The sequence below is a fragment of the Centropristis striata genome, chromosome 17, assembly GCF_030273125.1.
Source record: "Centropristis striata isolate RG_2023a ecotype Rhode Island chromosome 17, C.striata_1.0, whole genome shotgun sequence".
Classification (NCBI taxonomy): Eukaryota; Metazoa; Chordata; class Actinopteri; order Perciformes; family Serranidae; genus Centropristis; species Centropristis striata.
The window spans coordinates 29,912,724-29,932,342 of record NC_081533.1 but is presented as its reverse complement, the minus strand read 5'-3'; the positions used below and the strand labels follow the sequence as shown (position 1 = coordinate 29,932,342).

The 19,619-nt window shown below is 41.8% G+C and overlaps 1 protein-coding gene across 1 annotated transcript; it reads right to left on the bottom strand.

Moving 5' to 3' along the window:
• Positions 1 to 2,673: 2,673 nt before the first annotated feature.
• LOC131989260 (NLR family CARD domain-containing protein 3-like) lies at positions 2,674 to 17,831 on the bottom strand. The gene is made up of 13 exons (XM_059354449.1): positions 17,825 to 17,831; positions 16,151 to 16,253; positions 12,452 to 12,571; positions 11,800 to 11,913; positions 11,572 to 11,667; positions 11,320 to 11,398; positions 10,866 to 11,094; positions 8,834 to 10,634; positions 8,579 to 8,752; positions 4,488 to 4,661; positions 4,230 to 4,391; positions 3,398 to 3,444; positions 2,674 to 3,266 (listed from the first exon to the last, which is right to left on the bottom strand). Exons 1-13 carry the CDS (start codon positions 17,829 to 17,831, stop codon positions 2,674 to 2,676), a joined length of 3,699 nt encoding a protein of 1,232 aa, XP_059210432.1.
• Positions 17,832 to 19,619: the final 1,788 nt, after the last annotated feature.

Genomic DNA, 19,619 nt, shown 5'->3' with positions numbered 1-19,619 from the left:
AGTAACCCTCAAGAATATAACATCAATATATCAAGACATTTGGAACAACATAGAAGAATCCATGCTGTGATTTGGGCTCAAAAACTTTGGTCATTTTGGAGATTTTAGTATTTTCAGCAATTGGATGACGAGCACTTCTGTTCTTGCTGAGACTTTTTTTTTTTCGCCCACAATATGGCGGTCTTGGCATAAAAAAAGGCTCTAGCAATGGTAATTGAGTGTGTTTTCATCCCTTTGTTGAACAAAGAGCGCAATCTAGTGGGCTCAGAAAATAAAGAAAATGGCTCATGAAACTTTACTACTGATATCTAACATCATCCCACATGAATAGAACTGGGCTCATTAAATCCACAAGAGTCTCAGCTTTCCAGTGATACCCAGTTTATGCCATTCAAAGCCTGTTTAGGGACCCCAGTATGCACAAATATTCAAATACAGTAGGTGGAAATAGCAAATTTGTACTACATGAGGAAAAACTTCTAATTCAAAATTTTAAAATTGCATGTAATCATGTAATCTATGAGTAAGAAGGTAAGTAGCCATGTATTAAAGAGGAGACTTGTGGGAACCCAGAGAGCCTATTTTCATTGAGATAGCATGACGTCAGAGGTCACATGACCGCTTTGAAAATCACCAAAATAGCCTAACTTTGCAGCGTTATTTCGACAATTTCCCAACATTATATCCTGATGTTCGTGCCTGTAGATTCTTGCATTTCTAGTTTCATATAATCTCCTAAAATTGAGCTATGGCCTCCGGAAGAAAAAAATAATGGCGATACACAAACGGCCTGCCAGTGAACTAGGTAGTGTTTTATTTTATAGCCTAAGATCAAACTTTACTATAATAGACAATATGAACATGGATCTGGAAAAAAGGTTTTGGTGTGAACATACCAAAATACAACATAGAGCATTCAATAAATGCTACTAATAAATAACACTCAAATTATTTCAACATGAGGGTTTTATTATATCACATATATGTCAATAGTAGAAATGCTCACACTCATGAGGCTGTCATTAAGTTTCCTTGTGATTGTCTAAACAGCCTTAGGGTTGTTTATTTTCTTTTTTCTTTTATTGCATATCACCTCTTTATTAAGTATTATATGCTCTGATATTAGGCCAAACATATAACCATGTTATATCACCAGGAAAACAAAACATAGAGTGGACAACAGTGGTATAGAAAAAATTGTTACATAAAGTGATGCATAACATGATGAAAAAGTGAGATCGTAGGCCAACATATTTTCCGTTTTGGGCCTCAGGTGACGATGCAGTGCAGTCATTGATGTTGTCACCAAAGTAGTTCGGCTGTTTGACTGATGTTTGGCCTACCAGGTAGAATTTGACTACATTAAAGATATTTGTTTGTTCGGACAGTCTGTATGTGAGAGGACTCAAAACAGTGGAAGAGAGGACTGTGGGAAAGGAGAAAAACTCCTGTCTTGGTCAATAACACGCCAGGATCTAGTGAGACAGTTTCACTTTTATCATTTTTCTCACGGGTGTGATGACATGTGAATCAGGACCGTGTGTTTGTAAAGACAGCATGTGTGTGTATGTAAATCAGTGTGTTAAAGGACAGCATGTGTGTGTTTAAGGTATTTATTAAATTTATCAAATCACTGAAATCCTCCTGCTGCCTCTTCTACTCTGTGCATTTAGGTCCAGTTCCAGATTTTCTCTATAGAGAGCAAGCGAAATGTCGTATTTTTGTTGGCCAACCAGGCAGTAGCATCTCCATCTGTTAGCATTCTCCTCTAGGATTTTGGATCATGGCAGAAAATAAATGTTTGTGATGCTTCACGTTTTGTTCAGCAGGATAATCTTCATAGATGAACTTTTATGATGTTTAAACATTAATGCAGCCGACAGTAAAAATGTATTTATAGCATTTAGTTATGCTATAGAGAACTACACAACAGTCACATGACTTCAACGTCACTACCGTTAGCGCCACTCGCTTGCAAGCGAATCCATGACTAGAGGCTGTGAGGACAAGTGAGAGAGTTCCCATCCGTGTCTGGCGCGATGAGACTGTAGTCTCATTTAGCAACTAGTTAGTAGCCACCTTTATAAGGACATGTAAAAACTACAAACTTCACCAGTGGAGGTATTCACTAACGTATTTTATATCGTACAACAGAACGAACATCTCTTCAGCTCATGTTAACCAGAGACCTTATTTCAGCTTCTAACCACCAACCCATTCAGAGTCCTCACTGAGTTTGACTATTTGTATGGCGCTAAAATGCTAACATACTTTTGGGTTTAAGAACTCATTCCTGTAGTGCCTTTTACCAAACATGACTAATCATGTTTTTTGTTAAGTGTCATTAAAGTAAACATGTTGCGCCTCATTGTTCAAGTCAAAGTTCAATTTTTATTTTAGACCAGACAACAATCTTTTCCTGTCTTCAGCCAAGTTCTACAAGAGCCTAAACAGAAGCATAAAAATGTTTTTGCAATGCTGTTTTGCTGTGTGAAAATGGTGTTGCAAGATCTGAAATTTTGGCAAAACAGTCAGCAAACATTTTACTAATGAACTTGCTCAAACTGTTTATTAAACCAATAGAAGATTCATTTTTCCTCGTCATGTTGGTAAAATAAAAATAAAAGTTGGTGTTATATTTACTACAAAACTCAGCAGAGCGTGTGTTTGTCTTCACTCTCTTCTCTTCAACTCTCCCTCCCACAATGAACACAGAGACACTGAGGAGTCCAGGGACAACATTAAAGACTCCACTCCAAACCCCAAGCCAAACCCCAAGCCAAACCCAGGATAAAGAGGTTCAGTGAATGTGGTGTTGAAGGTGTGGAGGTGGATCAGTGTGTCAGAGGAGACTCTGTAGAAGGACAGAGTGCCAGCAGGACAGTCCACATACACTGCTACTGTACCAGTTGAGGAGAGTGGGAGGACTGTTTCTTTTTTGTTGTGCCAGACAGAGTAATGACCATCAGCGCAGTTTAAACTCCAGGACTGATCATTTTTTCCAAACCTGCATGCAGCACTGTCTCCTCTCCTGCTGATTCCTCTGTAAGCCACGGCTACATCGACATCTCCTCTCCACTCAACCTCCCAGTAACAGCGACCTGTCAGACCATCTCTAAACAGCAGCTGATAGCAACTGTCGAATCTGTCTGCATGTTTAGGATAAGGCTTCTCTTTCTCTCCCACCAGAGTCACCTTCCTGTTGTTTTCAGACAGTTTGAGCTTTTTGTGTACTGTGTTTATGTCCACTTTGAGTTCACAGGCATCTGACAGAGGGAACATAAAACAATGGCAGCAGTTTATGATCTACATAATCAATGTCTTACTTGTTGACATTTTGGTTAACATTATACGTTAAATTAATATTCATTCCAATTTGAGATCACTTGAAACTTACACTTCCTCAGACCAGGTTTTAACCACTGCTGTCCAACATGATCAACCCTGGAGGAAGAAACACAGTCAGACCTACATATGTTCTTAAGAGAGAACAAAAAATGTGTGAGAATATGTAAGCAAGAATATGAAACAACCCTTACTAAAAAATTTAATTCATATCCAATGTGAGTCCTTATTGCTTTTTAAACATCTAAAGTGTTTCTCAGTTTTCTCGATTGTCTTAATTTTTCTCTTGTTTAAGATAATGTGATGTGCTGTCAAGATTTCTTTCATTTTAACTACTTTTCAATGAGATAATTCCATCCACTCATAGGTTAGACTTACAGGCAGAATGGTTGCTCAACCCTTCTCACTTGACACATTGATCATGTTGTAAACTCTACTGATTTATAGATCAGAGGTTGAAAAACTGGGGGAAAATGTGTTTCAATAGTTGTCTGGTCTGTTTATACCTCAGGGTTCCCAGTCCTTCTGTCCATACCCGCGAGTATCTTTCTGTCTGTCCATACCTGAGAGTGTCCAGTCTGTCCATACCTGGGGTGTCCTGTCTGCCTGTTCATACCTGAGTGTCCAGTCTGTTCATACCTGGGGTGTCCTGTCTGCCTGTTCATACTTGAGTGTCCAGTCTTTCTTACCATACCTGAGAGCGTCCTGTCTGTCTGTTCATACCCGAGAGTGTCCAATCTGTCCATAACTGAGTGTGTCCAGTCTGTCCATATCTGGAGTGTCCTGTCTGCCTGTTCATACTTGAGAGTGTCCAGTCTGTCTGTTCATACGTGAGAGTGATCTGTCTGTCCATTCATACGTGAGAGTATCCAGTCTGTTCATACCTGAGAGTGTCCAGTCTGCAGCATGGATCCTTCAGCAGCTTCACTCCTGAGTCTCCTGGATGATTGTAACTCAGGTCCAGCTCTCTCAGATGGGAGGTGTTGGAGCTCAGAGCTGAGGCCAGAGAAGAACAGCCTTTCTCTGTGATCAGACAACCTGAGAGACTGGAATTTAAAAAAAAAATGTTGTTACAACAACAAGGAACCTTCACTGACATCAGGCAGAATGAAAAGCATTAAATACAACTGCTGACCTCTTACCTGAGACTGACCAGTGTACAGTGAGCACTCCCAAGTCCAACAGACAGCTGCTTCACTCCTGAATCCTGCAGGTCGTTATTACTCAGGTCCAGGTCTCTCAAACTAGAGGACTTGGAGCTGAGGACTGAGGACAGAGCTTCACAGCTCCGCCTTGAAAGTTTACACACACCCAGCCTTTAAAGAGATTTTTAAAGAATTTATTTTAATATTTAATGTGATTTATATAGGTGTGTGTGAGGCTAAAGGCAAACATAAAATCATAGAATTGCAAACCAAAAAATTATAGTTGTGAAATACAGAAATGGATTTAAAAACATTTCATTTTCATATATTGACTCTCACGTGCGAATGTTCTACTTGTGTCCTAACTCATCAGATACCAATGATTGGTTGTGCCCCTCCGCGTCTGTATGAGCAGCACTAGGCTTTCCATTACCTCATATGTGAATCAATCTGCATCATTATTAGACACTCACAGCGACAAGAGTTATATAAAGAGTGCAAAGGTCCATTTAGCTTGGTTGGAAGGGGTGATACACAGGTCAAACAAACCCTGGCCTTTGACTAAGGAGACCAGGATTTGTGTCCCATGTGTCCCAAAATTTAGTGTTGAATTTTATTGTGAAATTGTGAAATTTACTTCAGAACATAGATGTATCACATTCTACATGATGTTCTGTGTAACCTACATCACCTACATAATTGAGATTGAGATAGATTTTTTTCCTGATGAACTACAAAGGCCTGGTCAGTCCGCCCCTCATCAAGCCCCTAACTTTAGCCTCATCTTTGAGGATAAATACCATGTGTAAGGAATGGTCTGGCATAACTGGCTTAGCAAGACACTGTACGACATATGTTTGCTGTTAATGTCATTTCTCCTCACAAGTCATAAAAAAAAAAAATCAACTTAAGCTATCTGAGTCTCCTGAGTCTTTCTTGTGTGAAGTCAAGCATCCACAAATTTTATCAACGAACATTGACTCACATGACTGATAAGCTGTTTCCTCTGACATGAAAGAACAACTTAAAGTTGCATAGTTGAATCTAATTCCTGAAGACTTCTCTCTTTTTCGTTGTTTTCTCTCTTCTTCTTCTCCTGTTTACTGATGGATTAGCCTTCAGCAATACATTACAATACGCTGCCATTTGCTGACCAAAGTACGTTACTGCAGCTTTGTTTATTCGCTCTAAACTGTGTGCCAGTTCAATACCCTCCCACAAAAGCTTAGCGAAGTCCAGGACATGGTGAGAAAGGCCACAGCTGCAGCAGCCCCAGGTCCAAATGGGATCTAGAGCACTCATCTGGGATCTGGGAGCAGATCCAGTGGGCCAAGCGAGAAAGATCTGACCTGCACGTTGTCTGGCTCGATCTGGCAAATGCGGATCAGAGGGCACGGATCAGTGCCCCACCAACTTATTGACTTTGCCACTGAGATTTTCCATATGCCAGTCAGTATATGAAATCTGGTCTCAAACAATTTTGCAAACCTGTGCCTGGCTTCACCCTCCAGGAGTTTACCACTGGTTTGCGGTTGGCAGCAGTTGGAGGTGGGGATGGCTATGGATTGCTCAATATCCCCTATCCTCTTCATAGCTGCATTCAAGGTAATACTCATTGAAGCCAGGCAGGTGGTGGGGGGAGTTAGATCTTCATCGGGACTGAAACTGCCTCCACTAAGAGGTTTCTTGGATGATATCACAAGCCTCCTGCCAACAGTGCCATGCACATCAAGGCTGCTGAAGAAAATGGACAAACTTCTTTCCTGGGCAAGGATGAAGATAAAGCCTGCCAAGTCCAGAAGCCTCTCACTTAGGATGGGGGTGGAAAACGACAGGACCATTTTCACTGTTGCAGGTGAGAAGTTCCCCTTGCTTGCCAAGGTCAATCAAGAGCCTTAGGAGACCTTACACTGCAGAACTCTCAGACAAGAATGTCAGGAAAGGTGTGGTGAAGCAAGTGATGGATGGCCAGTCAACGATTGACCAGTGCCACCTTCCAGGAAAGCTCAAGGCCTGGTGTTACCACACCACACTGTACCAGAGGATAATGTGGCTACTCAAACTGTGCGAAATCCCACTGTCCACAGTGAAGAATATGGACGGAAAGGCTAACACATTCATCTGGAAGTGGCTGGGTTTGCCATGTTGCTTGTGAGAAACTGGGCTGTATGGCAGGAATATCCTGCAACTTCCTTTCCAATCCATCAGCCTGGGGTACAAGAAAGAAAAGTCCAGGCTGGTGCTGTAGATGGTGGAGTGCCAACGTTCAGGTCTGCACTGGCCGCAAGTGGAAGGCCCAGGGGCTGAAGTTGACCAGGCAGTAAGCAGGCTTCAGCATAAGGAGATTGTTGGTAGGGTCCAAACTAGAAGGACAGGCCTTGGTTTTATAGAAGCCACTCTGCTGTGGCCCATGGCCAACAGGAGAGAGAGGAAGGAGCTGGTGGTGTCTGAGGTGGTGAACCTGGAGAACGAGCACTACAAGATCCAGGCAGTTCCACAGGGGCGCCAGTGGAGCTGGACAACCTGGGAAGGCGTCATTGGCAGGAACATCAGCATGGCCGACCTGTTTAGAATCCCGCAGGCAAGGCTTAGTTTCCACGTCAGAGCAATCTACGATACTCTCCCCTGCCCACTGAACCTGAACCTGTGGCTTGGCAGGAAGAATGTTGTTCTCTTTGCAACCTCCCAAGAGCAAGTCTCCACCACATCCTGTTCGGCTGCAAGACGGCACTTTCCCAAGGCCGTTAAAGGTGGAGGCATGAGCAGGTTCTGCGTAAGCTGGCTGAGGTCCTGGAGGGGAGGAGGCAGGACATGAGTAGAGGCCAGGGCAACATTGACGATGGCAGTATACGGTTCATCAAACAGGGCAGAGGAAATGCCTGTACCATCAAGAGGCAGCCGACAGCACCAAGATCAGTGCTCTCAGCCTCAACCTCGGAAGGAAGCTGCAATTCTCCCAAGAGATAACGACCACATGCCTTTGACCAGACAGTGATGTGGTTGAGTTTCACAAAGACCGTGCTCCTCATTGAGTTAACCGATGGGAGGCGGGGCTTGAAGCTGCTTATGAGAGAAAGCGGCTGAAGTACTTCGACCTTGCTGCAGAGTGCCAGGAGATGGGCTGGAGAACAACCGTTTACCCGGTAGAAGTTGGGTGCTGCGGCTTCATCGGGTCATCAATGATTGGCCTCTTGAGGGACTTGGGAGTGACTGGAGCGAGGCAGTGGAAGGCCAAAGAGCTGGTGGAGGAAGCAGAGAGGAGCAGCTTCTGGCTCTGGTTAAGGAGAAAGGACAAGTGTTGGAGTGCCACCTAGTGCAAAGGCTTGCTGCAGGGAGTGGCCGGGAGACATTCCTGTCACTGCCCCGCAACCTTGTACTGAGTTTAAAGGGGTGAAATGTCTATAGTTGGTGATACCCGGCTGATAACCCTGCAGCAAGTCACTTTGTGGGCACCGGAGAAGGTGTGTCAGGCAGTAATGTCATGAAAAACATTTCAAAAACCTTTTTTTGATTCAACTGTTATGGAAAGACAGCTATGAAAGACTACTTGGGAATGCACATTCATATTGTTAATTAAAAATCATATTCAAAGTTAAAATTGAAAAAAAGATTAGCTAATTATTAAATTAAGATTTTCTTGCAATGAACTTTAGCTTGCAGTTGGTGATGGTTGGGCTGTGTCCAAAACTGATGCTAAATGGTTCCTTTCATGTCCCTTTCTGTTGACTGTCTGCTGCTGTCTGGGGCCTAAGCAAGGTTGTCTCCATAGCAACCGCTATGTTATCGCTTTTTGACGAAGTCTGTTCATGTTGTGAAGTGTATTGAGTATGTGCTTATGTTGCCGAGGTTTTTCTCAGTTTTTTCCTCAGTTCCTCTCCTCACGTTGTGCTGCATTTCTTTTCTTTCATCTCTGTGTCCCTGTTCTTTCCACCTCTGTCATATTGTATGTGTGTTTTAAGTATACGTTTGGGACGGGTTGATGGCAATAAAGGTTTCTGATTCTAATTCTGATCTCTGATGCAGAGGGTCACTGACCAAGCGTCAGTATTTGACGATTTGGAAGTGAGAATTTGTTGTATAAGCCAAACCTGAGAGTTTTCAGTGTACAGTGAGGACATGCCAGTCCCGCAGAAAGCATTTTCAACCCCGAATCCTGCAGGTTGTTGTTGCTCAGGTCCAGGTCTCTCAGACTAGAGGACTGGGAGCTGAGGACTGAGGACAGAGCTTCACAACTTCTCTCTGAGAGCTTACAGCCACTGAGTCTGGGGAAGATTTTAAATGAAATTATTTATTTCTCACCTATTAATCTTAGCATATTCAATGTTGTTCACATATCCACTCACAGAGCTTTGTTGGAGGCTTTGACCACTGGTAGCAGCCTCAGAAGAGCCTCCTCTGAAGCAGAGTATTTCTTCAGGTCAAACTCGTCCAGATCTGTTTGTGATGACAGTAAGATGAAGACCAGAGCTGACCACTGAGCAGGAGACAATTTATCTGTGGAGAGATTTCCTGATCTTAGGGACTGTTGGATCTCCTCCACTAGAAAACGATCATTCAGTTCATTTAGACAGTGGAACAGGTTGATGTTTTTCTCTGCTGAGAGATCCTCACTGATCTTCTCCTTGATGTACTTGGTTGTTTTCTGATTGGTCTGTGAGCTACTTCCTGTCTGTGTCAGCAGACCTCGTAGGAGGTTCTGATTGGTCTTCAGAGAAAGACCCAGGAGGAAGCGGAGGAACAAGTCCAGATGTCCATTTGGACTCTGTAAGGCCTTGTCCACAGCACTCTGGTAGAGATGTTTCAGTTTAGGTTTGTCTTTGAACACTTTGGACAGTCGGGAGGTTGATTGTTCTTCTGCCATCAGATTAACTCCGGAGTCGATGAAGGTCAGATGGACATGAAGAGCAGCCAGAAACTCCTGCACACTCAGATGGACGAAGCAGAACACCCTGTCCTGGTACAGTCCACTCTCCTCTCTAAAGACCTGTGTGAACACTCCTGAGTACACTGAGGCTGCTCTGATATCAATACCACACTCTGTCAGGTCTGAGTCATAAAAGATCAGGTTTCCTTTCTGCAGCTGATCAAAAGCCAGTTTTCCCAGAGACTCGGTCATCTTCCTGTTCTCTGGACTCCAGTGTGGATCTGTCTCAGCTCCTCCATCATACTTGATGTTCTTCAGTTTGGACTGAACCACCAGGAAGTGGATGTACATCTCAGTCAGGGTCTTGGGCAGCTCTCCTCTCTCTCTGGTTTCCGTCAGCTTCTCCAGAACTGTAGCAGAGATCCAGCAGAAGACTGGGATGTGGCACATGATGTGGAGGCTTCTTGATGTCTTGATGTGGGAGATGATTCTGCCGGCCTGCTCCTCATCTGTGAATTTCTTCCTGAAGTACTCCTCCTTCTGTGGGTCAGTGAACCCTCTGACCTCCGTCACCATGTCAACACAGTCAGCAGGGATCTGATTGGCTGCTGCAGGTCGTGTGGTTATCCAGAGGCGAGCAGAGGGAAGCAGTTTCCCCCTGATGAGGTTTGTCAGCAGCACATCCACTGAGGTGGACTCTGTGACATCAGTCAGAATCTCAGTGTTGTGGAAGTCCAGAGGAAGTCGACACTCATCCAGACCGTCAAAGATCAACACAATGTGGAACTCTTCAAACCTGCAGATTCCTGCTTCTTTGGTTTCAGTAAAGAAGTGATGAACAAGTTCCACCAAGCTGAACGTTTTCTCTTTCAGCACATTCAGCTCTCTGAAAGTGAATGGAAATGTGAAGTGGATGTCCTGGTTGGTTTTGTCTTCAGCCCAGTCCAGAGTGAACTTCTGTGTTAAGACTGTTTTCCCAATGCCAGCCACTCCCTTTGTCAGCACTGTTCTTATTGGTTCATCTCTTCCAGGTGAGGCTTTAAAGATGTCGTCTTGCCTGATTGTTGTTTCTGGTCTGTCTGGTCTCCTGGATGCTGTTTCAATCTGTCTGACCTCATGTTCACCATTGTCTTCTGCAGTCCCTCCCTCTGTGATGTAGAGCTCTGTGTAGATCTGATTAAGAAGGGTCTTGTTTCCTACTTTAGTGATCCCCTCAAACACATGCTGGAACTTCTTCCGAAGGTTAGACTTTAGTTCACGGCACACTGGGGCTACGATTCCTTAACATATGAGAAATTAAATTGTTAAATTAATGCCACAATAAATCTGATCAATGTAAACTGTAGGAGATCGAAGTGGTATTTAATTGCCTCCTCTATGACATCTCTTGAGCAAATCATAACAGTTTTTGGTTGTCTTTAGCTCAAAATTATTCACAGATTTAATACACACTTGTGCATCATATTAACATAAATGTTTCTTTCCGGTTTAATCTGTTAAAATCCTCTTACTGCTCTGTAGACGATTAGCCAGCTCCTCCTGCTTCATTCTCCTCAGGAAGTTCAGTGTGATCTTCAGAAATGCTTCTCTGCTGCTCCTCCTCTGCTCTTCATCCTCACCGTCCAACATCTCCTCATCCTCCATCTGACTCTCTAAGCATTCTGGGTAATCTGCACTCAGGACTCTCTGGATCTTCTTCAGCTCGTTCTTCACAAAACTGACTATGTTTTCCTCAAGCAGCTGGAAGAGAATAATATTATTTCAAATAGCTGAACACAATCACCTTCATGTGAAAGGCAATGCAAATGTACTTGCATAGCACCATACTCTAGTGCTAGTATGGGACCATGGTCACCTGTTGATATTGTTCGATAAATTGGTGCATCTTCTGCATACTGGTAAGATATTTTCTTTCTGCTGCCTGTTGCAGTAAGTAGTGGTAACTGTGCTTGCACATTTACACACCGTGAATATGGAGTCCTGGTCAGTTGGATGCTGCTGGGTGGACTGACCACTGGAAACCTCTGGGCTCTGCGGCTGAAATCTGTGGAAAGAATCTTGTGTTTTTTTACACATACCTTTAACACATACAGTCTTTTGAGTTTTTATTTTTATTTAACTTAATATCATATTTTGATCAAGAAAACTAAAAAAATCTTTACAACAACATGATTGTCTCCTCAACATACCAATAAATATATCTGTAATAATTCTTACCCTTGATTATTGAAGTCAATAGGTCGACCCCTTGACCAGTCACTCTTTATGGACACACAGCTGATTCCAGAGGGATCTGGTCTCTGTAGTGGGTTCCTGTTAATACACAACACTGATGAATGCACATGTCCAGTAAGTACTTCATTGATACATAAATGTATCCTAAGGTAAAATATATTTATGCTTTTTTAAAACTGAAATTCTTGTTTTCCAGCTCTCAGTTCTTACCCTGGATCATCAGACTGCTGTTTTTGTTTGAAGTCAATAGGTCGACCCCTTGACCAGTCACTCTTCATGGAAACACAGCTGATTCCAGAGGAATCTGGTCTCTGTAGAGGGTTCCTGTTGAAACACAACACTGATGAGTGATGAGTGATGAGTGTGATATCCTGAAGTTGAATAATTTATGCATTTCTTTTACAGAAATACTTGTTTTCCAGCTTTCAGTTCTTACTCTGGACCATCAGACTGCTGTTCATTTAATTCTTCGAATTAAACTATTTTCAGAGTGGTTATTGGTCTCTGAAACTCAGCAAGGTGCAAAGTAGTTTCAGCAGAGACTGCACATTCTTCTGACATTTTCCAAAATTCCAAAAATTCACACAGGATCCCAGTGACTTCCAACATGCTTCTTAAAAAAATATTATGTTTTATGGTGTGACAATGCTGTGATTAGGGAATTGTTAGGTTTAGGCACAAAAAACACTTGGTAAGGGTCAGAGACAGATCACTTTTTCAGACTATTGGGATGTCTGAACAATGGCACATTACTTTTTTTGTTGTAAATTCAGCACTATTTAGTCTTGCTATATCACTGCTTAAAAATAATGTAGAGATGTTTCTGTCAGACAAATACTGTACTCTGTTTTTTTATTCTTACCCTGGATCATCAGACTGCAGCTGTTCATGTTTGAAGTCAATAGGTCGACCCCTTGACCAATCACTCTTCATGGACACATAGCTGGGGGCAGGGGAGTCTTTTTTCTTCTGTTTTGTCCACCTACAAACACAGGACATAAAAAAAACAGTTTAATTTCTCATTTAAATACTACTGCCGTATGGTTTCTGGTGAGCACCAGAGTCTTATCCACAAAAATAAATGATTTACTCAGATAAATGCTTATCTTTTTATGTCATATACAGGTTTTATGGAGCTCTTCATTGTCTTATCTGTGCTTTGATATCTTCTTTCTGCCAGAAACAACATGCTGATAAATGCAGCTTCTTATGAATCGATAAAATACTGAGTTCAACACAACACACAGAGTTTTGAGTGTAACCCAAATTGCTTCGATGCACTATTTGAACTGTCCTTACACTTCCTGGTGGCACCGATATCCTATTGGACTCAAATGTAACTCCACGGCACTGACTCGTGTTGTCTTCTGACTAGATCTTTGCTTGCTAAATGGTATTGTAACATAACAAAATGTATGTCCTTCAGTCTGGTGTTCATCTTTGAAGTAAATAAGTGTAACCCCAGTCCCATGTAGCTATGAAATATTGACTAATTGGGATGTTGTAGTACAGTGGGACGGGGCCTGAGTTCGTCTAAAGATGGCGCTACCTGTGATAACTGTGATAGTGAAATAAAATAACTTGGCGGTGCCTCCAATAACTCTTAAGAAGTAAACGCAAAATTTGGTACTTCCCCTTTAAAAACAAAAGTTCACTTTAACCTAATTTATATTTATCCAAACAGTATTATCTTCGTAATTATAACACAGGATTTAGTTGAAATAACAAAATATATTTATTACACAGTTATGAATGAGAAATTATTTAACCAGTTCACTGTTGACTTTTAAGTATGCATGTATAACAGTATACAACTCTCACATAATGCACTGGAAGGTTTATACACAAATGACCACTGTTAAACCCACTGAGAGGATGCAAAATCAAAGTGACTAGGTCAACTCAAGTGTCCACAGCCCACACTCACATTTACATTAAATGTAAATGAAAATAAAAACGTTGCAGGCCCGTTCGATGCTTGTGAGCATGGAGGCCGGTGGCCAGTTCACTGGGTTTTAACCAGCACAAACAAAAAAACACGTGCAAGGTGTTAGTGTACTCACGAATCCTCACAGTCAGAGATGAAAATGGGGGAAAAGGGGTAAAAGGCAGGGTGCAGTTTCAGCGGCAAGGGGACGGAGCGTGCAGCAACGCGGTGCGGGGAAACCACGCTCAAGTACAGCAGCTACAGTCTCTCTCCACGGTCCAGGGCTCTCCCGGTCCTCACTCTCTCCCTCTTATGGCAAATGTCCGGTCCTCTGGCAGCTTCACAGAGTTCACACCCATTGACCACAGGACGACTCTCCGTCAGTCTTGGAAGTTAGGAGTGTTTTTACTTTACTTTATAGTTTACAGCTATCCAACTCGGATGCCGATAAAGCAGGCTCTGCTACCGCTAACTTTGGGGAAGCCAGATAAGATTGGAATTTGAGCTGTGGATGAAAGTGGCAGCGATTTCTGCTACTACTCCTGTCGATGGTAAAAATGTCCCTGCTGGTCTCCGGTTCGATCCGGTTGCCTCTCCAGGGCTGTCACTCTTTCCAGAATGGTATCCACGGTGCGGTTTGTGACCACAGTCTAAGTTCCGACAGCCCTGGCCATTGATTCAATCATCACGGGCAGCTTTATGGGGCCTTTGACAGCTGACACCGTTTCCTGTGTGTTTCGATAAACCAGATGACTATAAATATTCCGGCTAGCCTGCTGATTTTCAAAGAACGCTGCCACTGTCTGCGAGGTCGACGTGCAGGTGGAGGCAGGTAAAATGTACTTGTTGCCTCAGCTCTGGCATCCAATGGGTGAAACCTGCTATGCCAGAGAGCTGCAGTTTCAGGACCGCAGTTTTGGGACGTCAGTTTCAGTCCCCATATTCTTTCACAACAGAGTCACCTACTATGTCTGAGAAGTAAGGCAGGAAGTGCTTTAACTGGCCTCAACTCACTGTTTGAATTTCAGCTATATTTTCTAGAGAAAAGCACTTGTTTATCCTCCAAACTACATGGCGCTGTCATGAAAGAATGAGGGGTCTGAAACTGCAGCTCTCCAGCACTGCAGCAGTCGCCTACTCCTGGGATCAGCAACAAGCGCAAGCAAACTGAGTGGCAAAATGTCTCTGTGGCTGTTAACACAGCCAGATTAGAGACCCGCAACATGTCATCATGACATCAATCATGTAATACATTGTACACATATCATCCTGGGCCAGTAAATCAGCGAAGTCCCTAAAACATATGCTCTGTCTTAACTCCACCGTCTCTCGCCAGACAAAAGCTTGCGCATCGGTCCGTACATTCTTAGGGCAAGTTCAGTTTTCATACATGTGGCTAGGGTTGTCAAAAGTATCGATACTCAAAAAAGTATCGATACTAAAACGTATCCGGATACGATACTCATTTTCAAAAGTATCGAGACCCCCCCCCTCCCAGCGCCGAGCTGCGTCCTTCTCTCTCCCTGCCTGCACACACACAGCAGCAGGCCCCTCCCCCTCACCGTGACATGCACTATAGCAACGGAGCATGGCCAGTGCTGCGGCAGGAGGGCTGAACCAACCAGTTTTGGTGGAAAATGAAAGAGGAAAGAGTGCTGTTTGGAGGTATTTTGCTTTCGAGCCTGACGTGCACGGAAAGCCGAAGATGATTTGATGGATCGGCCTGTGTGCAAACGCTGCTACAATACAGTGGCGACCAAGTCGAGCAGTACATCAAACTTGGCGAAACATCTTAAGGACCGACACCTTAGCCTTTACACTGAATTTCGACAGGTTAGTGTCTTTCGTTTCAAACTTACCTATTACTGATGTTATCGTGGCCGGCGGCCCGCATTTATGTTATTAATTGCCGTGTTATTATTAGCCATTAGCCGCAGCTAGCAATTAAAGGCTGACGTCACGTTAATGATTAGGACCTATAAACAACGTAAATAAATAAATCAGGCACGTAGTATGCCCATATTACGTTAATTGACACAGTGTCAGTATACATAAGCATAGAGTTAATAAGTTTACATAAATGTTGGTGACTGAAAAATGTAATTTTCTCTCTTGAAATCCTAGAATGAAGCAGAGAAAAGTCGACCTGCGCCACCAAAACAGCAACACACACAGCCGACTCTACTGTCGGTGTTTGACCAAATACGAAAACATGATGCCAAGTCCCCAGAAGCTATGAAGATAAACAGAGCTGTGGCAGAGTACATATGTATGGATCAGGTTCCTATTTACACCGTTGTTGTTTATTGTATTTATCTATTTTTGCGCTACCTCAGACCTGTTTTTCTTTTTGCACAACTGTTTCTTATTATAAATATTTAACCTGTGGTTCTGTTAATTTTTACATGTTGCATTTTTCTTTTCTTTATTCTTTATTTTTTCTTTATTTTCTGAGCCCACTAGATGACGTTTTTTGTTCAACAAAGTGCTGAAAACACAGTCAATTACCATTGCTAGAGCCTTTTTTAAGCCAAGCCCGCCATCTAGTGGGGTCAAAAAATAAAGCCTATGGTTCGAGAAGCTTCGATGTCACTTCACTACTGAAGACCGGACAGTTAGAGATCCTCATCTCACCTCTGAGCTTTGGTCTGTCTGTCATGTTCCCCACCCAGAGTGGTTTTAGAGGGATGGACTCCCTCCTCTCTGTCCTCACACTGATCCATAGCAGAGTCCACACCTTCACACAAACACAACAATATGCTCAGTCATTACAACAAGCTGCTCATCACAGGACACATTAGTTCTCCTAACTGTCACTCAGACTCAAACATAAAAAATTACTTGGATTACCCCAAAATGCCTTAAAAATGTCTTTATAGTCTTTTTTTTCCATTTAGTTTAAATTAAATCAAATTAACTTTTATTTGAAAATCTTTTTTAAAAGTGATTGGACAGCAAAAGGCGGACAATAACATGCTCATGCAAAAACAGATAAATGATGTCACAACAGAATGAAACAAATGTTGTGAGAAGAAGGAAATCTTTTTGACTCAAGCAGGGCAGTTCTTCTATATAAGAGGCCAAAAAATTGTTAAACTTTAATCTGTCCTCATCCGAGGTAATGCATTCAATTAAATTTTAATTTATATAACCCAGAATTACAAATCCCAGAATTGCCTCAAGTGCTTCACAGACCCTCAAAGTGGCCAAGGAAAAAAGTCCTAAAAAATAAATACATTTTGTATCAAAATTCTGACAAAAAGATTTCAACCTCAAGCTCATAAAACAAAATAACGCTGCAGCATTTTAATGTACCACAATAAAAAAGAAAAAATCATTTTTGTAGGATATTTACAAAACATCTTGTTGGCCATGCAACATTTGTCAGCAATTGTTGATGATAATAAAACAATAAATTACTGCCCGTTACAGACTTTGTAATTTATTGGCATAAATATTGTTCTGTTCTGTGTTTTCTAAGATACATCATTGCTTTACCAGGAAATCGAGATATTTAATAGTTGATTTTAAGATTACGGCTGAGGGCACCTGATGCCATGCATTTAAATGATTTTGCTGGACTTTGGATTAACTGCATCTTTCAAGATGGTCTAAAGTGTGACCCTTGAAACCTGTTACGAATCTTTTGACGTCATACTTTTCTGTGTCTTTTCTGCTTCAATAAATATAGCACTTCATTCACAGTAAAATACAATCCTCTGTAAAAACCTGATTCAGGCAGTCGTTACATTTTTCAGTACATAAACGTAACATTATTATGAATTTCGTAATATATTAATGTGATTTCTGGGAGACAGGTTTGAGCTGTCACGCTATTAGCAGTCCCGTGTTGTATATTATTGCCTCATTATTATCTCAATTTGCATCTGATTAAATACACTGCAAACTACAAAATTGTGATATTTCATCAATGTTCAACAAATTAAAACAACAACTAGTATTACTATGGATCTGTTAAAAAGTGACACTTGCTACATTACCTTCTGATGGTGAAAATAATCTGCATCACGCTGATGAGTGAAGGTGAAATCAATTCAAACAAACCAGAGAAAGAACATGTAACTGACAGCTGGAGGTTTTCAAAGGTCTGTAGTCTCAACTCTCTGAAGTCATCTTAAGACTCAAGTGTTCTTTAAGGGAATATGATCACAGAGGAGCTCTGAACTTTGGAGTGAACTCAAGTCAAACATTAACAGTATAAATCCTTATCAAAGCATTATAAAGATATAATGATCAGTCTAATGGTCAGTTTTTTTCATTTAGTCAAACATCTTGTAACAAAGGTACCTGCCATTGGCTATGCGTTGCAGTCCAAGTACACATCTTCATGGAAACAATATTCCCTTATGGCAATGGCCTCTTTCAGCAACACACTGCTACACGGCAAAAATACAGTTTGGCCTCCAAATTTATCAGTCGAGCATCTGTGGGATGTGCAAACATGTGCAATCCTTGGAGGCCTCACTTGCACCTTACAGGACTTTGAGGATCTGCTGCTGACGTCTTGGTGCCACAGCACGCCTGCTGGTTATCATGTGTTTATACCAGGATAACCCTCAAGCCTGATTTCCACTGGGCACGGAATGGCTGCCGAACGGCTGCACCGCGGTCATCATTGCTGATCGCTGCCACTCTAATCAATGATGTTGGATTGATACTGGCTTCTGTAGCTATAATTATTTTTTGCCTATTAATACCTTCTACTCATAGGTATGACTATCCCAAACATATTAACCTATATGTACTGACACATCTTCACTGAGAAGCAACCCACGCATTTCACAGTGCTATTGTAAACAGTATGAATCTGTGTATCTTCCGTTCAATCCATATTTGTTTGAAAATCAAAACACGAAAAAACAAGTTTGATATTTTTTATTTTATTTTTTCAAGGGAAAAAATAATTGTTTTATTCAAAATATGAGACACAGAGAAAAATATATAGAGATAAACGAGACAAACAGAAAATGAAAAAATGGGCATTTTTTGTCATATCTACTCAAAATAAAAGCCCTTTGAAATCTCAGATAATCAGCTATTTTTCCTCTTGGCAGAATACGTGCAGTTTTCAGAATAAAGTGTTACACAACCAGGCCCAAATACCAGATAAATATGGAAATAAGATTAATTGCATGATATTCACAGAACCGTTCACTATGGATTTTTTTTTAATATAACACCTTTAGATATAGACTGCACAGTAAAATAGTTGTTTCATCTGTGCAGCCCTGACTTTAAAATTTGATTGTAGACCTGATTTTTTAAATAGTTTTGGTACTTTCCAAATTGTCAAATGTGGATATCATATTGCTTAGAAACACGTGGTATTGAACCTTGGATGAAACGATGGGAAAAAAAATTAACTATTATTATAATTAACAATTATGTGTTGGCATCTACTCGGTGACTTCTTATGTACCATCATGAATGTGAGGACCCCAGTCTGTCCGGTGATCTCCTTTCCGTTTCCCCCATCCTTTTCCTCATGTGTTCCTGTCTGTGTTGTGTGTGTGCCTGAGTGTGTGTGTGTGTGTGTGTGTGTGCCTCCTCCTCCGCGTTTCAGTCCCCGCCTCCGCTCATCAGAGCACCTGAGCCTGGCACTCAGCTGTCCCCCCTTATCTCATTACCCGCCTACTTAAACCCTCTGGCTCCTGTGATCCAGCTCCATTTCCTTCCTTGTCGTTCGCTGTAAATAAGCGCTGGCCACTCTTGATGACAGATTTTTCTAACCGTCTGTTTTTTCTCGCCTGTTCAGAACCCCTGTTGTCCCCATCTCGTTATGTTTTTTTTGCCTTTGTGGCCTGAGTGTTTATTTTTATTTTTATCTTTTGTTTAATACATTAGTTTTTTGTACCAGACTTCTCTGTGTCCTGCGTTTGTGTCCAGTTCTCTACCAAACCTTAACAATGAAAGCGATATTGTCTATCTTTTTTTTGGTATTGTTTAGACGTTGAAAATTCTGGTGTCATGACAACTGTAATCCCATTATGTAGCACAACATAATTGCACAAGTAAAACAAAGACATGGATTTACAGAAGACAACTGTGAGATACCCACTTGAGAATAACATTAGATTTTCAT